Here is a 23,481-nt window from a genome sequence, read left to right as displayed (position 1 = left end):
AATAATATGAGGGTGTCATGCATGCTTCCATACAATAAAGAAGAAGAAGCATTTGTTTCAGCAGGGCCCCTGAGACTTCCATAAAGATGTGAAATTCAGCCAAGCCGTGGACTATACACAGCCAAAAAAATATCCGATCAACATTGGAGGATGACAGCATCAATCCGGGGTAAAAAAAAAAAAAAAAAAAAAAAAAAGCTTTATTCTTTCATAGTAAAACAGAATCAAAGTCTTTATCAAGATCGACTATAGAAGTTTTACCATACAAAAATAAAGTTTTGTTTTTATGCTATCCTGCGTTGTTGTTCCTCTATGTTTCTAGTGAGATGCTAACCAGATGCTTACCATGGCAACTATAGAATTTTCTTAAGAAATTGGCTAATTGTATTGTCAAACTGATTGGCGGCGACACAAGACGGCACACAGCCCAAATTATTACCCCTGTGTTCTATCATTAGCATACTATTTTACTTCATTTGTTTTTTATGTTATACTATAGAGGCAGTTATTGCATAAAGTGTAGTTTTATTTAGGAAAAGTTAAGTCAACGTATTTCACAAATATATTTATCTACCTGCTTTACTTCACCATGAAAATTTTCTATGCACATAATTGCTAGGCAGAAAAGGTCATTAGCCAGTTTGACTTTAGTCTGTGCTGAAGTGCTGCTGTGCATCAGGCATAATGCCACCATAGGCTGTATTTATAGTGGCAGGCAATTAAAAGCTATATATTGAGCCGTGACATAAAGTGGAATGTAGACAGAAGAAGATGGAATTCTAAAAATGCAAAAATAGCATGTACTATACATTATTCTCTGACAAATTATAAGTAAACATATTTTTATCATATTTCTGAAGGCTTAATAATCCGGCAGGAAAAAATCTGTAATTTTAAGCTGAAAGTACAGCCGTGTTTACTTGAATGGTAAATTGGCTTCATTGAAGTGAATAGTAGATTACAGCTGTGTTCACACATAGAATTTTGGCCAGTATTACCGTCAGTATTTTGGTCAGTATTTGTAGCTGAAATTAGGAGTGGCATTGACTGAGAAATTTGCACAGTTTGGCTATGTTCACACAAAGTAATATTTCAGTAAAGAACGGACGCCGATTGCAATAGGTGGCATTGCATTGAAGTTAATGCAATACCGCTCGCTGTGCTCACACATCGGTATATTAATGCCCGTTCTTTAGAATAGTGTAGAAATAATGTCTTTAGAAATAATGTACCTGCCTATTATTTCCAGACGCTGCTCAGTGAACAACGTATGGAAATAATAGCTGTTCACACAATGTAATGTGCGGCGGCGGCCGTACATTACATTGAAGTGAATTGCTAATTGATTTGTGGGCACACTCGATGGTGCCCACATGTCAATGTTAAAGAAAGAACGTTCCTGCAGCCGATACAGAGGTATCAGCTTGAGGAACGTCCTGAATGCAACCCAGCAGTATAACAGCCTCTCTTGCTATGGAAAAGACGCTGTTAAACGTAGTGTGAACATAGCCTTTCTGTGTTTCCAACCCACTGTTGGTTGAAAAAAGACTGACCAAAAGACTGACCAAACAACTAGGTGTGAACATAACCTAAAAGCTTCCAAAAAGTGAAGCAATAGTTGTTTTTCACCTGTTAACATCTTGTTTCATTTTCACTAAAAATTATGTCCATATTTTCGTGTTATTTTATAGTTTATGAACATAGCCTAACTATGTGGATGGCACATTTTTTTCTAGCACATATGCATTAACCTTTCAGCAGTTTGTGCCCAATCTGGCCTAGAAGCTTGTAAAGCTGCGGCTGGTTTACCAGTTCTGAAAGGTAGTAATGCCTGCAATCCAGAAACAATACACAAGACCTGCAGTTTTTTACATACTGATTTTAACTGTGACTATTGACCTTGTGAGTATGATCATTTTAGTAACAAAACACTAAGGGGGAGATTTATCAAAGGGTGTAAAATTTAGACTAGTGCAAACTACCCACAGCAACCAATCACAGCTCAGCTTTAGGCAGTGCTGAAAGAAAAGCTGAGCTGTGATTGGTTGCTGTGGGCAGTTTGCACCAGTCTAAATTTTACACCTTTTGATAATTCTTCCCCTAAGAGCTTTCTTGGATGCACATCTTTAGCAAACAACCCAAAATTTGGCTCAAGCAGCAGTTTTCTGGAAACATTGTCGGGCTATGTTCCCACTACAGGTCTGGGCTGGTACTGACGGCCACAAATAATGTTCACGAGTATTATTTGCTCCTAATTAGACGGACGTTATTTCCTGTAGTGGGAACATAGCCTAAATCTGGCTCCTGAGATTTTGGAGATGTAGACCTGGCTTTCTAGTCTTTCTAGCTTCAGCCCTCTACTGACAGTGTCTGAAGTGACAGGCTGCTCAACCAATCACTGGGACAGTGCTAAGCGGCCTGTCACCTCAGACACTGCCGGGAGCGGGCAGAAGCTAGAAAAGACATCGGGGAGTGCAGAGAGGTATGTATATGTCTTTTTTAACAGATTCATCAGCCACTGGCTGCTTATTGCTATTACACATAGCTGATGATTTTAGGTTAGGACCTAAAGACATGATCAGCTGATGACGATGTCATCGGCTAATCGTTGTCTTTATTACACAGAGAGATAATCTACTGAATCAGGCTGTAAAGTGCAGACTGCTTCCAAGAGGGGTTTCAGGTTAGGCTTTGCCTGCCTGTTGATTTCTTTAGAACATAATCCATTTGCATGGTAACATTGTAGCATTTAACAACATATTGTTTTGCATTTAATTCCACAATGTAAAAATGTAGAGCTGCAATGGTTTTTCACACATAACACACAGCTAGTTAGCAGTATTCTTCACTTTGCCATCAGCTGTATTGTTAAAGCCCATTCCATGCTTCATATATCATTAGGACATGGCAGGTTATTGTTCCATAATGCCAGGCCCTGAACACAAAAGATGATTTCTGAATTGTAGTTGAACATCCAGTTGCCATCGGGCAATGATTCAGACAGTAAAACATGGATAAAGCTTTGAACAATGTTAGCGGTTTCCAAATACTTGCCCCTTAATTTGGAAAACGCTCAAGAGTCTTCTTTGGCAGAGCATTAGCCTGTCATTTCTTATTGAAACAGAGCTTTTACAGATACAAAAATTCATGTCTTTTGTTTGCTGGCTGTACTGGCTCACAGGAAGGGCTTTTAGGGATGTTTTCCCGGACCCCAACACTGCACTTGTTAGCCCCTATAAGAACTGCTGTTCATAAGCTGCATGTTAATAGAATTTTTAATCTCCTGATTTAAAGAGTAAATTATTGATTTCATGAGACAACATTGTGCATCGGCTTAACGCCAAATAGCAGTCAGTGTTGGTGTCCAAAGGATGTCTAAGCAACGTAGACCATTGAACCAATAAAGTTGCAAAAAAATTTCTGGGGAAAAGATGAAGCTTACTCAGTGGACGTAAAATGATGGGTTTCTGCATTTTAGATGAATGAAATCCACAATTGTAGTGTCAAGCATGTACATAGTATTTTTGTGTAGTTAATAAGCAGCATGAGTTGTCAAGTTCGAAAATTTTCTTTGTAGCGGTCATGGTCCATTCACTGCTAGTACTCAATAGACTTCATTCATTTGGAGTGTTCCAGAATCCAGTATGCAATACCAGCAGGAAATGGAGGTGCATACAAGACAGTTATCACATAGAATCTGTAGCCTGTCATATTGAATATTTCTACCTCAATAGATCTGCTAACAGATAGAAAGCATTAGTATTTATGTACTCAGACCTGTGTACAATAATTGATTATATCTTGACATTCCTATTCAGACATATAAGATATGTCTTGAATTGCTTTCCTCATCCATCGCTCATTAAGTGTCACATTAGTCTTTACAGCCTCAAGTAAAGGGTAAGAAGCTGTGGCTTAGAATAGAATGTGAGGATTATGTGGAAGCATCACGTTGTGAAGGAAAGCATCTTGGAGGCAAACATTAACTACACTACAAAAGTTTATGGACATTTTAAAATTATATTCACTTAAGATAGATAGATAGATAGATAGATAGATAGACATCTCTTTCAAATACTGCAGGCACCAATAAGGAATTACTCCCGGTTTTGCTCCCATCAGAGCCTCCATCTTAGCAAACACTCCGTCACAGTAAGCTATGGGTGTAACTGAAAGGGCCAAACCTTATAGGAAAAGACTATGATACTTATTAGAAGAAGCAACCACACTCCTGACTATGCAGTTAGTTTAAGGGGTTGGCAACTTTATAGTAAAACTTCTCAGTGTACAGTATTAGTAACTGTACTCACTGCCCTTACTGACAGCACCTCCCTGTTTCCCTCATAAAGCTAATATCAGACTCCCCTCCTCCAGGCTGTGCTGTCCTGCTCTGTGGTGAAGCTGTCCATAAAATGGCCGACATGGAGGAGCATGTGACCATGCCGCGCCTTCAGTGTCCTCCATAGGTATATACAGTGGTGGACAATGGAGGGCTGGGCATGGTCACATGCTTCTCCATGCTGGCCATCTTATGGACAGCCTCACCACAGAGCAGGGCAGTGCAGCCTAGAGAAGGGCAGTCTGATTTTAGTTATATGAAGCACACAGGGAGCTGCTGTCAGTATATACAGTGAGTACACCTACTAATACTGTACACTGAACTATTTTAATATAAAGTGGCCAACCCCTTTAATGGTTTGAAAAACTGTAACCATAAAACTGTTGCTGTGTTTCTTTTATGCTGTGATGAAAAATATATTTGAATGATAAGCCACCACACACATGCTCTTATCAACAGCAGATAAGTCAGAGGATTTTTTTTGGGAAAATTGCCAACTTTTGTGTTTTGTCATGACTTAAAAAAAAACTGAAGTGTTTGGATGAAAACCTCATCAACATCATGCATTAAAGAACTGTCTGTTACGCAGACTTCAAAATGATGATCAGTGTAACGTTCTTATCTTTAGCTTCTCTGAAATATCTTTTGAAATCCCAGTGATGTTTTAAGTTGAAATGCCCTTCACAGCTCGCAATAATTCTATTTTTATTTATGAAACAGCAATGGCAACTATAAACACTGCTTTTAAGTCCATCTTAAACTTGCGACCAGTGATTACTACTGGATATTTGCTTTAAACCCTTAGATTCCTATTATTGCCATCTGTCATGTCATCTGACTTTACATGTTCAGCATAAATTGTTCTACTTCTCATTTTCAAAACCACAAGCGTAACTGCATCAAAACAAGAGAAACGGTTTAAACACAAGAAGTTTTTTTTTGTAAAATAAACAGCTTCCTAATAGTTCTCAAAGGAAAACTCTAAAATTAGATAGATAGATTATAGATAGATAGATAGATAGATAGATAGATAGATTTTTTTAATGCACTTATAATCCCTTTACTTTTATAGGCTATGTTCACACCGAGTAAAAATAAAAGAAAAAGGTATCCTCTTTTTCTTTTAAATTGACGTCAATGGAATGCATTTAAGTCAATGCAATGACGGCCGCCCAATGCACACAGTTTATTACATAACAGACGTTTTGTTTGCACAGGCATCAAATTAATGTTCATAAAAATTATTTACAGACATTATTACAGAAGTTATTTTGAATAATGTACCAACAGCCATCGTTGTTAAAATGTACGTCCAAACTGCAAAATGACTGACGTACTTTGGAAATCAAAATGACAGATGTCATTTTAAAAAATAAAAAAAAACGGGGGGGAAAAAACATAGCCATACACTGATCAGCCTTAACAATAATACCACATACTGTATATTTGGCTTTGGTAATAGTGATTTTGTGAGTTTTTTTAGTGCATTTTTTCATTTTCACTCCTTCAACTTCCTTTTCACTCCTTGACAGTTGCCAAGGTCATGAATTACAATTACCTTCCAGTCGTTTTATTGTTACGCTTGCTCATTGTACAGTATAACACCTCCACATACTGTATAACAACATTTATTACAGTGTTCCAAGACTGTACAAGCAACAGCATAGTATAAATACATGTAACTAGATTCCCACATCACTCTTCCTCTCCACAAGATGTTGTGCATGTGATGTCCAGTCATACAGTTTCTCATAACTATAGTAACTTCCCCTTTTGGGTTCTTGATATGTTTGATCAAGCAATGACAAGTATACTCTGTGACAGATATGTGACCAAAATTGTGAGTATTTCAACAGTATGTATAAAATACATTTTTTTTATCCATAGCAATTAAAAAACAGTATGTATAAAATACATCCATAGCAATTAAAAAATGTAGCCTGTTTCTGTTATGCAATACCTTACATTGAAGTCAATGGTACTGTTCTTATTTCTGGGTCCACTTTTTGCAGCCTCCAGTGGTGGACACACAAGTTCTGTTGCTGTCTCTTCCACCAGGTACACTGATACCTTTGTACATTTGTAAATCATCTACCTCCTGTGGTGGGACAGAGCACTGATTGGTTGAGTGGGCCATCAGTGATAGAATACTTTACCTCATCAAGGAAAGTTGACACCTCTAAAGGAATCACTCTCAAAAGACTCCTCCCTCCCCCCCCCCCCCCAAACTATAAGGTTTGGTTAGTGTGCTCTCACACACAGGTTGGGGAGTCCCGCTGGTATCACTCTAATGCTGAGTGCTTTGGCTGCCTCCAGTCACCAGGGGGAGCCATCTGTTGCACTTGGCTGCAGTGGAATGTAGCTGGAGAGGCAAAGGACCTGACAGTGACACGTCTTTGACAGTAGTTATGCAGATCTGTGTGTGTGTGGACCCCAGACAACATGGGATCCACCATGGGCACTTGCCAACTTTTGCCAACATAAAGAGAAGAGACCAGAGCTGCAGAGAGGTGAAGACAAAGAGTTACTCTAATAAGCAGGTTTTTTTTGTTTTTTGTTTTTACAAAGGATAGTGGTAGACAATTGGTGTGTATTATTTCAGGGCTTTTATTTTTATTTTTTTAAGCTTATTATAAAGTGTAATCTTATTGTTATGCTTAGTATGCAAAATGAAAATTGCATGATTTCAGAATTCAATTTTTTTGGGGCTAATATCAAGTATACCAAGTATTTGCACAGTGTATTTTTTTACACAATATTTATCAAGGCAAATTAGCTAGATTTCTCCTGTTTACACCACATTCACCTATTTTTTTCCAGGTTTTTCTGCACCCGGAGTAGGTGTGGTTTCAGATTATCTACCCCTTTCAGCAGATTCATCATTTGCAGGGTTTTTTTGCGTAGTTTTTTTAGTCAAGCTGTTTTAGGCAACAATTGTGTAAAGATTATCTATGCATCTATGCCTAATAGTAAATTTTACGCACAGTAAGCAAGAATATGCAGTGTGTAATAACTGACACCTATGCCAAAGCATTGGGAAGACAATACATTCCCTCGATAAACTTGACTTAAACAATAGCTTATTTTTATCGCACATGCCCTTTAACATAAACACTTCACATTATGCTTTTACCCTGTCTGGGGATGTAACTTCAATCGCCCTATTTTACCCCTTAACCTATGTTAAAGATCAGGTCTTGCTGAACGTGTTATTTGACACAAGTGTCAGTATGTTACCATCTGCAATCTACCATTTTCCATAGGACTGCATACAAACCTACTATAGTCCGCACATAGAAAGGCATGACAAATTCATATAGAATATACTGTATTGTTTCATGAACTACATTTTTTTATTTTATTTTTAAGAAAGAATGCAGCTATATGACTGTCCCTTCCATTGTAATAACTAGTTTACCAGCACCATAATCTGTGCTCCAGGCTCCTCTTCAATAATAAGATGAATTACCTTGTCAGTGATTAAAATGAAGTGTTGGTGGCTTGCAGGTCCAGTAAGCTAAATTGGACATTGACTCAAGCCTGCCACACACATACACATAGCTACTGTTGGATAAAGAGTGCTTTAGTATTTCTTCCATAAGTAATATCTCTGTCATGACATTAATTCCATCTGTTCAATACACGGCTTTCTTTTCTGAGCAAATAAATGAGCCTGCTCAGTTCTGAATACATGCAACAGTATATTGTTAATTGCCACCGAAAACCAAATTGCCTTTCAACATACTGTGTATGTGCATGGACTCATTATATAGAGATTTTGTATGGATGCATTTTCTATTCAGTACAGTTCTTAGGCAATGTTCACATAGCAAAATATGGCAGTAATAGTGTCCATATTTTAAATCTAATATTGTGTTACGTTAAAATCTATGGAAATAATAGTCCGCCTGTGCTCACATTTCAAAAAATAATGTTTGTTTTAACAATGTGTGTATAGATAGACATTTTCCCTCAGACATTAATGTAGCACATGAGTGTCAAACTGCCGACCCTCCAACTCCTCCCAAACTTAATTCCCATCATCTTTGGCTGTCCAGGTACGATGAAAATTGTGGTTTTGCAACAGTTGGAGGGCCCCCAGTTTGACAACCCTGATTGTAGCACATTATTAGGGTACGTGCACACTGCGGAATGGCGACAGATAACCCATTGTGCATTCCGCAGCTCGCACCCGCCAGCGGACTGAGGTAGGTGCGCGTGGCTCTGCCTGTGTCATAGACTCCATTCATCCGTCGTCCGTCCAAAGAATGAACGTGTTCATTCTTTGGACGGAGGGCAAAATCCACCCATGCATAGAATGGAGTCTATGACACGGGCGGAGACGGGATAACCCATCGTGCATTCAGCAGCTCGCGGGCGCGAGCTGCGGAATGCACGGCGGGTTATTCGTCACCATTCCACAGGGTGCATGTATCCTCAGAGATTTTTTCCTTACTTTCCAGCCATATTTTGTTTTTGTTTTTTTTCCATGTGACCATAGCCTAAAAGTGTGATAACTTCATACTAGATATTTAAACACACCTTTCCTATTTTTTATTTGACAGGTTCTCATGGAACAGCATTTATGTGTTAAACTGAACATCTGTATTAACTAAAAACTATGTATCAAAATGCTGACATTTGAAGAAAAATAGCAAATACGTGTAGTTTGAGTTAGTTTGGGGAAACCTAACATAACCTAGCATATTTGGGGGTGAGGATGGGGGATTTAGTAAAGCCATGTAAGTTATGGATGAGCATTCAATCATGCCATTCAAGAGCTGCTTACAATAATAATAAGTTTCTCTTCCTGGCACTTGACATTTGCGAGCAGGCAATGATGATGCGGCTCTGTCAATATCACAGATCCCTCTAATCCCCTATATATCTCTACCGCCCATATTTTCAGTTATACATATGTGCACTATTTCTTACCACTTCTTACTGCAGAATGTCAGAATATTTCCATCACTTTCATCCTTCTCCACTATTCACATTTTACCTCTTTTCCATGTAGACAATAAACATATGTACTTACAATGAACATAGAGTTTAACAATTAAAGGTTGACTCCATGGTTATTTCAGGCTTGTAGCCTCACATATGCATTTAATACAGTAATGACAACATTAACTAACAATATAAAAAATTTCCCATGATCCCTTATGAGACTCAATGTGTTTCCCAATTACAATATAGTTAGTGGCATACTGTGCTTGGCAATGGGAATAGAGTGTAGGAATCCACCCTGCAAAGCTGACAATCTGTGTTTTGCTGCCTTAGGCAAAGGGAGATAAAGTGTCTTGCCCATGTTTACAAGATGCTGACAGCAGGATTTTCACCAAGACCATTAGTTGGCATTGAGTCTGTGATCTTTCAAAATATTTTTTTTATTTATATTCAGTTTCAATTTTCTTCATGATAAAAAAAAAATCAGCAAAAATTGGGACCTGGTACTGTCAGATTTGTTCTTTAAAGGGGAACTAACTACCTGCTGATAGCCCCTTCTAGCTGCTGGGATGTTGAGGAAGGAGGTATGTGTTTCACTGTTAGGAGCACCAGCGCATCACCTGGCCAGCCCGCTCTATTGATTATCATTAGAAGGAGTGGCCCAATGTCATAGCAGTGCTCCTAAGTGCACCGGAGTAAAGATTACTCCAACTAACAGCGCAGGACTGGCGCCAAGGAGGAAGGTAACACACATACCTTCCTCCTCTGCTTCCCGAGCAATATAGGGGGCTATCAGCAGGTTAGATTTGTCTGACCTGCTGAAAGTTCCTCTTTAAAATGTTAGTCTTCAATTGTTCACCACAATAAGTTATCTTCCCATTTGTAGCCTTTGAAATACTATTACTAGGCTTGCTGCAAATTATACCTAACATACATTCTTTAGTGGATGTCCTAATAGCTATGACATAGGAAAAGCTATGCCCTTGCCAAAATGTTCAGTAAAGAATAGGGAACTGTTAAGACTGGCATCACAGACTATGTGCTTTTTTAATGGAAATCTGCTTTATTTTAAAACAATGGCATTAAGCTAGGTATATATTTTCAATGATTGCTGAGTATTCTCTCGGCTGACAGTTACCTCTCCGTTTTTCCCAAACACATGAAGGTTTGGTGCCAGTAGGTTTGCCTTCAGTACAAGGTGTATGAGCACATTTATGATTTTCTGCAAAATGGATAATAACACATTCATCCAATCCATCATGGGTCCTGTAAACCCCCTGTGAACACCAACATGAACACTGCCTTTCTTGTACAGTTGACATACAGGACACACAGGAAGAGGGGGCATGATAGGTGACATTGCTGCTGTGCACTAAAGAATATATTGGTTTCATTATGTTCATTATTTTCAGGGAATTTCTTCATAGTATAGCTGTTCGATCGTAAAAAGCTGAAAAAACATGGCATGAAAACTGCAAAATTCCCTCTCTGTACAATGTTACATCACAAAGGAAAATATAATAATTAGATATAATACATTACTGCCAATTTAAAGGGTTTATATAGTGCAGTTAGGAGCCTGAACACACATAGCATTAAGATATTTATAGAGCTGGGATGCTTCCTCTGCAAGAGTCTTAGAAATGTTATGGCTCGAGATTGCAGTGTAAAGATCCATGTTCCCAGCTTTTCTTCTCACAATAGCCGCTACTGCACAGTAAAATGACAAAGTAAGCTGAATGTGGAGATTATTATTTGTTTTCTTCTTTCTCTATGTGTCTAATAACAAGTATTCATCTAAATAGGAAGCTTGTAGGACTTTCTCTCTTGCAGCCGATCGATGGTCTCAATAACCTTAACCCCAATGGAAATCTTTGTTATAAACAAAGCTGGAGTCTAGAGATTGTCTAAATTGCCTAGATCTTGTCTAATAAAGAGCAGATCTTATGAAAACAGAGGATACTTGTCCTATTGATTTTTATTTTCTGTTCTGTACTATACAGTATGTGAAACTTCTTGTGTGTTCAAAGTTCTAATGCATTTGTATTTTTGTACGAAACGCTTTCCAAATTTAGTATTTGAAGAATATGAGGAGAAATTAAAAAGATTTTTTATGTAATTCTTGTTATGCAGATCTATTGTGTTCGTGAACAATGATTGGTAAATAGCTATATGTACTTCCCTGCCATCAAAAATTGCATTTTGTTATTAGCTTTTTACTATCTCCCACCCGCCAATACCATATGCGTCATTAGTCCGTCATTCTGGACATCTTTAACCTAGGTAAGGAAACAACTGAAGCATGACAAAGCAATGGTGTTCTCATAAGCCCTCTGGAAGTCTTTTAAGTTATACCCCCCATTTCTCAGTGGCTGCAGAGTATTTCTTAGGCAGAATCCTGGGTGACTCATGAACATGGTGTTTGAGATCTTTGCACTTTCTATGATCAAATAAAAAAACAAAAAACAGTTATGTTTCCATTTATCATATACATACAAAAATACACTTTCTTTGGAGAAGGAGATATCTGGTATAAATGTCTGAAAATTAAAGTGAATCTACTGAGATTTCTTTCAGTGAATTTGTCAGATTTAGTTTTGGATTTGGACCTTGAAGTGTCCTGATTGCCCTGCAATTACCCACCCAAAGTATCTACATGAGAAAGGAATCTGTCAAAGTCAGAAGTCCCTGTTCCTGTAGAGTAGATTATTTCTGATGGGTGCAGCTTATGCTGCACTTCCAGCACATGCTGCCCTAGGCTTTTGGACTGAAAGTACACCATGAGCCTGATCAGCTTCCGTAGCTATGGCACTGAAGGTCTCAAGGAGGACTCCGGTTGTCACAGCTACACTCAGGGCTGTGCCATTGCTTTTCACAGCCCCAATGGTGAACAGAGAGAAAATTCAAGAAGAGAATAGCACTGATCGCAGCATCTGTAGGGTTAACTGCCGGGATCCAATTGCAGCTATCCCTGACACCTGAGAACCGTCATTGATGGCACTGACACAGCTAACTGTACGTCCACGAACGGGAATGCACCGCAATAATTGACGTGCAATTACACATCCAGTCCTGAATGAATTATGGATTTATGGATTCTGTGTTGCATCATTTTTATCTTAGTCGTTTGTTACAAGAGTCCACCTTGCCTATGGACCATATAATGATGTGTTAATAAAATTGTATGATACTAATGGATATAGAAAACCAGAGGGTAAGGTAAATAATTAATACACATTGTATAGAAAACTACCCTACACCATTCAGTTGTCGCAACTAAAGAGTTAGTTCCATGTTCTAATCATAACATAGCCACAGGGGGGTCATTCCAGGTGGTGAGATAGCATGTAGCCTGCTGCTACTTAGTAAATAGCCTTAGGGAGATAGCTTATTTTTAATATGTCATACTTTGTTAAAGGGAATATTATTCTACATAAAACATACATTTTTTGCTATACCTTATTTGACTTACTGTAACAGGCTACGGCTTGACTTTTTCACGAGGAATGAATGTTCCCCCAACCCCCTTTCTTATATTACTTTGCTGGTATTAGCTATTTTTTGCTGTATTGTAGGTAGGAGGCACCTCGATGCTGTGATTACTTTTCCTAAAGTACATTGATGAATGAGGTTTAGGCTCACAGAATACATTAGTCATTGTATTTGAGATCTGTATTGTAGGCTACTGATGGAAACGGGCATAACACACAAGATGTATCACTACAGATAATGCCAAACATAAGTCAGTTTAATCAAGTAACAAGCACGGGGAAAGCAGCTGACATATAAAAGTAGGATAAAGAACTAGTAATTCCCAGTATGACAATGTATTGCCAGTAGAAATCATTTGTACTGATGATGACAAAGTCAACTAGGCCACTACGTACAGTTAGCTGCTAATGGTGTGAAATCATTGATGGGTGGCATCTAACAAGGATTTAAGTATAATCAAGAAGGTTATATAGTGTAGGAGTTTATATATAGCAATTGTGAGTCATTATGTATTTACTGGAATTACATGCTGAGAACTCAGATTGGGCAATGTAATATATAACCTTCTGTTTAATTATATGTCTCTGCCCATCAATAGCTGCAGTAGAGACCTAATGAAGTCCTAAGAAACTCCATATAATATATCTTATATTGCTGGCTAAAGTAGGTTTAACCTACTAGCAAATCTCATCTGTGTTTTTCTTCCTTTTATGGCTCTGTTCACACTGTTAAAAGAAAAAAGAAAACGCCTCCATTATTTCTTTTTAAAAAGACACCCATTATTGCTGCATTTTTCTTGACCTCAATGGAATACATTGAAGTCAGTGGAATGATGGCTGCCCAATGAACACAGTGTATTAAATAATGGACGTTGTATGCGTAGACGTCAATGATCATAACAATTATTTTCTGACATCTTTTGCAAACAACGGACGTTATTTTTTAGTTTCTTCTTTTCTCACCGTCCTTTTACCATCTTTACTATTAAATTCAGTGGACTTTTCGATTAAAGACACACCCAAACCACACCAACTAAACTAGAATAATGTACCAACAGTCGTCATTGCAGATTGCCAAACAGTGAAATGAGAAATGTCAGTCTGGACTAAAACTGACATAATTTTAAAAAAAATTAAAACGGACAAGAAAAAACGTGGAAACATAGCCTATATCTAACATCTTACAATACCATGCCAAATGAGATAATAAACCCATTTTTTCCAACATTTCCAACATTTCTGTAAATAGTAAAAACAAATAAAAAATACTGTTTATATTCAATGTAATATGCTTTCTATTAATTACTGAAATGAATAAAAAAAAAATTTTATATATTTTTTTTCTCTGAATAACTATATACTATATTGTAGCTAGCCTGCATGTGGACATACGAAGGAAACCATTCTTGTTTTTATCACATTTGATCAGCTATAGATAACAAAAAATGTTATGACCATAGCTCTGGGTAGTTAAACATGTACAGTAAATTCTTTGTAAGGCAAAAGCGCATAGGCCAGCTTTATGCACAATAATTATTTTATTGATCCAAGAAAAAACAGTCATAGATAAGCAAAACTACAATATATGTGGCTGAAACTAACAGCTTGGCCATAGATTGGTTTACTCTACATAAATTAATGCTTCTTTAAATAGCATGTGTGAAATTCCCCTGAGTATATCATGATGATTAATAGAATAGGAACCTATATAACCACCACCAACATTACTGGTGGCATGGTACTCTTATCATGAGGCACTGTGCTGGGCTGTTTGCATAACGCACCATAAAATATGTAATGAAGGAACAACTACTATGAAAGGCCAAGCTACATTTTCCTGTATACTAAGTGGTGAAGCACATGGTCCTGTATACATTGTTACTCACTTTACATTGGCTCATCTGTGTACAACAGCACCCACCCTACTGTAACAGATGTAGTTGTTAAGGATGTAATATTTTGTAAATTTAGTGAGTAAACTGGGGGCATACAGCATCACTGCTAATCTCTGGGCTGCCATGCAATTTCACTGGGCGACTCTTAGCAGCCAAGCACATTCCCTTTGCATCTCTGAGCTACCGTACACATTCAATGGGCATCTCTAGGCTGCTGTACACATTCACTGGGCATCTCTAGGCTGCTGTACACATTCACTGGGCATCTCTAGGCTGCTGTACACATTCACTGGGCATCTCTAGGCTACTGTACACATTCACTGGGCATCTGTGGGCTGCCATGCACGTTCACTGGCATCTGTGGGCTGCCGTACACGTTCACTGGGCATCTCTGGGCTGCCGTACACATTCACTGGGCATCTTTGGGCTGCCATACATATTCACTGGGCATCTCTGGGCTGCCGTTCACACTCACTGAGCATCTCTGGGCTGCCGTACACATTCACTGGGCATCTCTGGGCTGCCGTACACAATGTGCTAGTTTAATGTAGTACCACAGTGTTGCACTAATGTGGGCAGTGGTTACATCTGTTTATTTATATGTTGGCAGTATTGGTCAATTGAAGCCCAGAATGATGGGGCCTTGATACCAGACATTCTGGTGGTACTCAATTTTGATTCTGTTGCAGATTTTGTTTGCTTTCCATCATCAGTTCTCAGTTTTTACTCGTGTTGTATTTGATCTCTTTATCCAGTGAGATATGAAGTGCTGCCTACACTGAATTTTCTAAAGTGCATTTGCTTTTATTTGCATTAGCATACACTCTCTTCCTTCAACATAACATCTTAAAGAAAGTGTGGCATAATGGAGGCGTATTAGAAATGTTAACTGGCATTCAGGGCGTATTAATAGGCGAACAATAGCAGAATTCATCCCTGACAGTTAAAGTGCTCTGCCTCTGTGTGTCCCCATCTGTTTCACTCTTTCATTTTCTCACTCATATATATAGAGTATATATATATATGCCCAGCTGAGATAAAGCAATGTGCCATAGTTACAACTGATGTTCCTTGCTCACATGAAGCATTTTTCATCTTAGCGCACTGCTTTAAAAATAGTTTTGAGACAGCAAAAAGGTTCTCACACATCACATTTCAAACAGGATTCTGAAAGTTTTCTGCTTTCCACACTTCTGCTTGTGAATCGAAGCCTTTGTTCAACAAACAGTGGGCTAAATTTCTCAGGCTCACTCATTCCTTGCACAGAGAGCGAGTGGGATCAGATCAGCAGTATAAAGCCATTTCCAGCATTCTGGGGAAAGTTAGACTAATTTAATGCACACATGGAGGCTTCACACAATCTACAGATTCATCACTGGCATCTTGCATTAGTCATTTGACAGATTGCCAAGTGTTTCATATTCTTTTCATATGACTTTATTACCAGAACCGGCTTTTCTTTTATGCTGCCTTAGAAGCAAACTAAGGCAAATGCATTTTATTTCTTGAAGCTCAAGCAGCAGTATATTGCAATGTAACAACATGATGAGCTAGCTTTATACTTTGCCATAAGATGTCTAGTAGTTATTGAAATCTAGACTTGGCCACCATTTCTGATATTTCTGACATCTCCTCTGCTGATTATATAAGATGTAAGTTGGAGACTAGAAGATGTAACCTTCATTTACTTTTGAGGACCTTTCTCCACACAGCACCTGTTTTGGCCAGACATTTGATTTATACTGTCAGTTATAATAACTCTTTTATACTTCTTCCTCCTCCACAGTAACGGAACAACCAACAAGATGAATGGAGCTTTGGATCACTCAGACCAGCCAGACCCAGATGCCATTAAGATGTTTGTTGGTCAGATCCCACGTTCATGGTCAGAAAAAGAACTCAAAGACCTTTTTGAGCCTTACGGAGCCGTCTATCAAATCAATGTCCTACGAGACAGAAGTCAGAATCCGCCCCAAAGCAAAGGTAATGATATATATCTTCACATAACCGTGGCTTGTAGTCTGTTTCCGCTATATTTTTAGTGTATAGAGTCTGATGAACATGTGACAAAGGGGTGATCGTGAAATTGAAGTTTATTTGCGATTAGGCTTAAAGTATGAGAGACTCAGAGGTTGCGTAAAAGAAATGTACAGAGATTGTGTAATCTATCATAGAAAGACATGTATTCATGCTGACTTCAGACTCTTGAAAGTCTTATGCTGTTGTTCTTCATTCCTGAGTAATAAAGTGTAATACTTTTCATGTGACATTTTCAAACGGAATAGTTGCCAAAGAAAGAGCATTTAGGGTTTTCATTCAGAGAGGGTAAAAGCTAATGTTGTATTCTAAAGACGATCTGTTACAGAGATTAACACAAAATATTCCAGGTTTATTTCTAGTCCTAGTGCAATGTTTAGGAGGCAGCAGGGATGCTTTGTTTTTATAATTTACTGGTCATTAGAGATGAGCGAACCTCGAGCATGCTCGAGTCGATCCGAACCCGAACTTTCGGCATTTGATTAGCGGTGGCTGCTGAACTTGGATAAACCCCTAAGGCTATGTGGAAAACATGGATATAGTCATTGGCTGTATCCATGTTTTCCAGACAACCTTAGAGCTTTATCCAAGTTCAGCAGCCCCAGCTAATAAAATACCGAAAGTTCGGGTTCGGATAGACTCGAACCTGAACCCGGTTCGCTCATCTCTACTGGTCATGTCTTTGGTTTTCTGGTTTCTTTTAGAAGTTAGGATGTATGCCATAGGCTAGGTTTAAGTATGTGGAACCTGCACAGCAGAACAAGACACCTTAGTCTTGCAGGATTGGAGGGACACCAATGTCCCTAGAACCTCCAATACACTGCTGTCCCCCCTGCTCCTTCTCCCTCTATTTAGCCAATGGAAGCTGCGGCATAGGACTCTCAAGAACACCTTTAACCGTCTACAAATACTACATCTCAAGGAGCCATCAGCAGAATTCCTCTGCTAGCTCCTAAAAACTTCCATTGTGAGCTTAATTTATGTCACTCCCACTCCAGCCTTTCTTTCCTTTTTCCTCTCCTTTCAGCTTTCCCTTCCTAACTTCTGCCCTTCTCTTGTTCTTACTCCCCTCCCTCCACCCAATAGTTCTCCCTCTTCTTCCACTACTCCATCCCTCATCTGACTCCTTCATTTGTCTTTCTCTCCCCTGATTCCTCCATTTCTCCTCCCTTCTTCTCACTTTTCTACCCCCCCCCAACACACACACACCACCCCATATCTCTCTGCACGACTGCTTCCTCTCTTTTCACACTTCACCTTTCTACCATACTCTACAGTCTGCAGGTAATTCATCTGTTGCAGACAGCATATATTCCCATCCACCCTATGTTAACATACTCCAAATGTTCTAAAGTTAAAGCAGTCCTGTGCAAAACCTGAAATATTGTGAAATAAAAAAAAAAACTTTTTGTGAAATCACAATAATTTCAGTTGCAATTTAGAAATTTAAGTGATGCCAGTTTCTAAAATCGAAAATGGTTTGCTCCTGTGTACAGTTTTTCTATCTAGCAACTGTTGTGAGTGAATATCAGTTTTGTTTGTATTCTGCATTCATAAATGATCTCAGATTAGCTAGTTTTCCAGTCAGTTGTGTAATGCGTTGAGTCATGTGTTTCTCTGGGGTAAGGGAAAAAGGAAGAGAAACAATGCAAGTACAATGTGATCAACTAGAGCTTTAACATGTTCATGGCCAAAATGCAGTGAATTCTAGTAGTGGCCTGAAAGTGGTTAGAATAAAGGTGGAGATCTTATAGTTATTTGGTACCCAGTGGAATTGGATTTAGCTCTAAGAGGGCTTACATGGAAAGATATCTTGTCTCCTGACTGCAGTACCTGCATGCTCTTTCTCATGGATGACAGCCCTTCTTCATCCTGTTAGTTTATCCGGGAGATTAGGAGAGCTGCATGCTTTAGATATTGACATCTTCCATTTCACTTTCATGAGACTTACAAGGTCTGTTATCGTTCTTAGATCAGGCTTAACCTTGTTATTTCTCATTTCCATTTTAACCTAAGGAGCAGGAAGGGGAGAAATGAATGTGCCCTATAATTTCATGTGTCTGAGATAAAATGGAAGATGGCTTGACCCTATTCACTTGTTCAATCGCCAGATTTGGCTCATTAGAAGTCAGCATTAAAATTCAACGTTCATCCCTGGCAGCAGGCAAATCAGCACAAATGTAAAATACACACAACAGGAATAGTAGAGAAGAGCTGATTGATACAATAATACCACTAATAGTGTGTGCTAGTAGAGGAATAATGGAGCATAAGGCTGGTCAGAAAATACTAAATGTGCCCCGGCCTGCCTCCATGATCTGAAGCTGAATTATTTTGTCTTTTTCTGTTTCTCGCATAGAAAACAGTGGTTACACAAATGTTACTGCTTCTACAGGCAATTTAGTGATAGCACAGGGGTTGAGCACAACCTTGAAAAAATGATAAACTGAAAAACCCAATGGAGCATGGCAACCCACCTATATACCCTTACGAACAACATTTATTGAGCTGAACTGGATTAGCTGGATCCAAACCAGCATGGCTTTACTGAGGGCTGACAGAAGAAGATCAGAAGCAATGTGAGAAAATATTAGTTTACTGAAAGAGTAGTAGATACCTGGAACAAACCTCCAGCAGAGGTGGTTGGTAAATCTACAATAACAGAATTTAAACACGCCTGGGATAAACATACATCTATCCTAAGATAATAAGAAAGAAAATACTGAAAGGGCAGACTAGATAGACCCAGTGGTCTTTTTCTGCCGACAATCTTCTATGTTTCTATGTTTCTATGAATGAGAACAGTTTGCTTTTAAAGGGGAACTGTCAGCAGGTTAGCCGAATCTAACCTGCTGATAGCCCCCTATAGCACCCGGGACACTGAGGAGGAAGGTATGTGTCTTACCTTCCTCCTCGGTACCAGTCCTGCACTGTTAGTTGGGGTAAACTCTGCTCTGGAGTACCCTTAGGAGCACTGCTGCGTCATCCGGCCTGTCCCTTCTAATGATAAACAATGGAGGAGCAAGCCAGATGATGATGCGGGCAGTGCTCCTAAGCGAAGATTACTCTGACTAACAGTGCAGGACTGGCGCCAAAGAGGAAGCTAAGAAACATACCCTCCTCCTCCTCAGCGTCCCCGGTGCTATGGTTGGCTATAAGCAGGTTAGATTCGGCGCTGATGGTACAGATCGGCGTAAAAATATTTGCAAATGGTATTTTTGCAAATATTTTTCTTGCATCTGCCCCATCTGCACCACCTTCGCCAGTGGGGCAGAGAGGGGGCATTACGGGGGGTGTGGCTGCATGCAGAGGGGGCGCAGCCTCTGCATGCACCGCATTTATCATTTTTCTGGTGGAAAAATGATACTGAAATCCCGATCGCACGGAGCCTGTCCTTGTGAATATTTTGAGCTCCGGAGCTGCGGGGACATTTGTTAGCCCGGCGTAAAAAACACTGGACTTCATAAATGTCCTCCTATATGCTTTTAAAGGGAAATGCACCCAATGAAAACATAAACAGTAAGTTATTTAAAGTGAATGGGGTAAAAACAATGTCCGGTTTCTAGAAAAAAAATTCAAAGTGCTCACGTTGGTTTAAAGGTAAATTGTTGTTTGTTAAAACTTTTGACATGTCATAGAGATATGTCAAAGGTTTTTGATCAGTCCAGGTCTGAACACTAAGATCGGTAACAATCGGGAGAGTTGGGCTCCATAGACTTACATTGTGAGCCTGATTCTTTTTTCTAACACAGAATGGGAGTGGACCGTGCTACAGCGTGTTCTCTCCCACTTGTTCTACTCATAAGTACGAGTCTGAACACGGGTCTGTGACATGTCAAAAGTTTTTACAAACAACGGTACACTTTAAAAATAAAAACTAAGTTATGCTAACCTGCCCGATCCCTGTGCCGCTGCCATCGTGATGGTGCTCAGTCCTTGTTGGTCAGCTTTTCCTTCTCTATGTCTTGATACAGATGTGACCAGCCATAGCCAGCAATTGGCTGAGTAGCCATCTTCTGGTGTAAAGACATGGAGCAGAAGCCAAAAAGGACTGAGCACCATCACAGTGTTTATGTGCACTGCTCAGTGGGGACTGGTCTCCATGTAAATGGCAGCAACAGAGGATTGGTCAGGTAGTCAGTGTGAGCCTTTTGAGAATTGTTTCTAGTTCTAGACAACTCCTTTATTAGAAGGCTGGACCACAGGCTTTGCTTTCATTCTGTAGTATAAAGGAAGGTAAATGTGTGTACCGTTGTTCTTTGGTAAATTAAATGTAGTCTTTTTTTGTTTTACGTTCATATAAGTCTCAACCATGCTACCAGTAGCTGAAGTTCTATATATTCAGGTATCTCATAGTTATTCCTGTCCTTTTCACCATTCACCATCAAGTATTTATAATGCATTTTCTAGTCTAGACCATGATTTTTCAATTACTATGATTTTACCAAAGAGAAGTACTGTAATATAAAGCACTTTAACATTTTACTCGCATCAATTACCTCTGCTTTATATCAATATTACCTTAACTCACTCTTGGCCTGAACTATGAATAATTCTACTTATACAAGTGTGCCCGAACATCTGAAATAAAATGATCCGTAACCCCAAGTAAAATCTAAAGCTTTCCAACTTACTGTACTGTAGCTAATCGACTTTTTACCCTATCCAATGTTTCTCTATATCTAGTACTAAATATACAATAAAAATCTACTCTCTGAATATATAATAATAGTTTTATAGCCCTTTCTTCATTTATTTTTTTTAGATTTAGTTACTGTATATTGTCCTTTTGGGCCCCTATACAGCCAAAGGGGCAGATTTACTAATACTGTCTAATACGCAGATAGCATAAAGTGTAAAGATGTGCCAAATTTATCACAGTCACTCACTGAATCTTGCTAAACATGTTATCAAAAGTGCTTTTTTTTTTTTTTTTTTGGCCACTGCTGTTTATTTATGGCAGTAAAATAATAATAATAATAATAATAATAATAATAATAAAAAAAAATTGTGTGAATACAGCCTCATACTGCAAACCAAATGTAACATAGTAACATTTATATGGCTTTATTGTACAATATTGTACAATATTAATTTACCAGCTCAGTAAAAAAGGCGGAGCCCCGTCACGGACTCCGCCATAGGATCCCTCCTGCTTTAGTGTGTCAATGGGATACCACACGCACCTCCGCTCTCTTCTCAAAGAATTGACATGGCATTTCTTTGAGCTGAGATCGGCGTAGAGTGGAGGCACGTGACACACTGAGACAGGCAGGATTACGTGGTGGGAGCTCTGCCGCAGAACTCCGCCTGTTTTACTCAATGTGAACATACCCTTAAGCTTTGTTTACACGTCATCTTGATGTGCGAACATAGGCTTAGGGTGGAATTTGTCAAGACCAGTGTTTTACGCGCTGCTGTCATTTCAAATTACTCTGTTTCCACGCTGCTGGCTTTATCAAGAGGGGCAAACCTCAGAAATTTACTCCCGCCCCAAACCTAGATTTTGTCCATAATTTATGTCTGGCTGGAGTGTGAATTACAATAAATGTTGCACATAGGGAAGACACACCTCCCCCTGTGAAATACTGCACCCATTTGCACCCACTTGGCAAGCAAGGTGCAGAAAGTAAAAAAAAAAAAATACTGCACAATTGTTTTTGCAAGTCGAGGCTTTGCACAAAAATTGTGTTTTTTTTTTTTTTTTACAAAAATGTGTGCACTAGGCACAGACTTTGATACATGCCTCTTGTAGATTTGCAAAAAGTAACAAAAAAAAACTTTTTTATCATTATGCAAAATGTATCATTGATTTGCACTTAAATTAGGTGAATAAATGTCCGATACATTTCCTTTATCCGCTGGCAACATGATAAAGCATATCTATGCAATGCCACCATGAAATGGTTAAATCATCTGGATGATTTAACCTTTTGTTGCCATCTGATTTCCCCCTGGAGAATCTCTTTGTTTTCCAATTGATCTCTTAAATATATTTCATGTAAAGAAAATGGTTTGGCGTATTTTGGGTATTAAATTTCTATTTGGCATTTCAAATCACAACAATGGCTAAAGTAATTTATTTGAAAGTAAGTGAAATCCATCTATGAGAAAATAGGCTCGGCTCCCAAGCCACAGAAAAATTGTGCTTACCGAACTGCATTTTGTGTAATATGTTTGATTCGTTTAATTCCATGTCACTTGTTTTAATACATTTCACCTCTCCAGAAGATTCAGTGTGATAGCATTTATTCAGAACTGTAGTCCAATTTAGATTTTGAGCTACAGCAATTCATTTTTAGTAGCATTTGATATCTGGGTTAATGTGATATTATGTTCTGTATCTACATAACTATATTGTTTGAACTCTAGAGAATTATAGACAGAACCATTTCATACTTATTTCGGCTATACACATTGTTACTTTTTACATTACACATATTGTTCTTAGCTTGCAGTCTGAGGCTGGGTTCACACTACGTATATTTGAGGCTGTATGTTTGAGGCTGTATAGCAACCAAAACAAGGAGTGGATTGAAAACACAGAAAGGCTATGTTCACATAATGTTGTAATTGAGTGGATGGCCGTCATTTAATGGCAAATATTTGCTGTTATTTTAAAACAACGGCTGTTATATTGAAATAATGGAAGTTATTTACCGTTATATGGCGGCCATCCACTCAATTTCAACATTGTGTGAACAGATCCTTTCTGGGTTTTCAATCCACTCCTGGTTTTGGTTGCTATGAGGACCTGACATGAGGACCA

General features: G+C 38.7%; 1 protein-coding gene across 13 annotated transcripts in view; it reads left to right on the top strand.

Moving 5' to 3' along the window:
* The window catches only part of CELF2 (CUGBP Elav-like family member 2), a 374,581-nt gene that overhangs the window by 120,079 nt on the left and 231,021 nt on the right, over window positions 1-23,481 (top strand). For 12 of the 13 annotated variants that reach the window (XM_069978742.1, XM_069978756.1, XM_069978747.1 and 9 more), the window contains exon 2: window positions 16,462-16,658. In XM_069978742.1, coding sequence (XP_069834843.1) covers window positions 16,462-16,658 — 197 coding nt within the window. Of the gene's footprint in view, window positions 1-16,317; window positions 16,328-16,461; window positions 16,659-23,481 lie in introns of those variants that run through there. The other variant, XM_069978749.1, reaches the window with a different exon arrangement.

The sequence above is a fragment of the Dendropsophus ebraccatus genome, chromosome 1 (assembly GCF_027789765.1).
Source record: "Dendropsophus ebraccatus isolate aDenEbr1 chromosome 1, aDenEbr1.pat, whole genome shotgun sequence".
NCBI lineage: Eukaryota > Metazoa > Chordata > Amphibia > Anura > Hylidae > Dendropsophus > Dendropsophus ebraccatus.
This window is presented reverse-complemented; position numbering and strand designations above follow the sequence as displayed.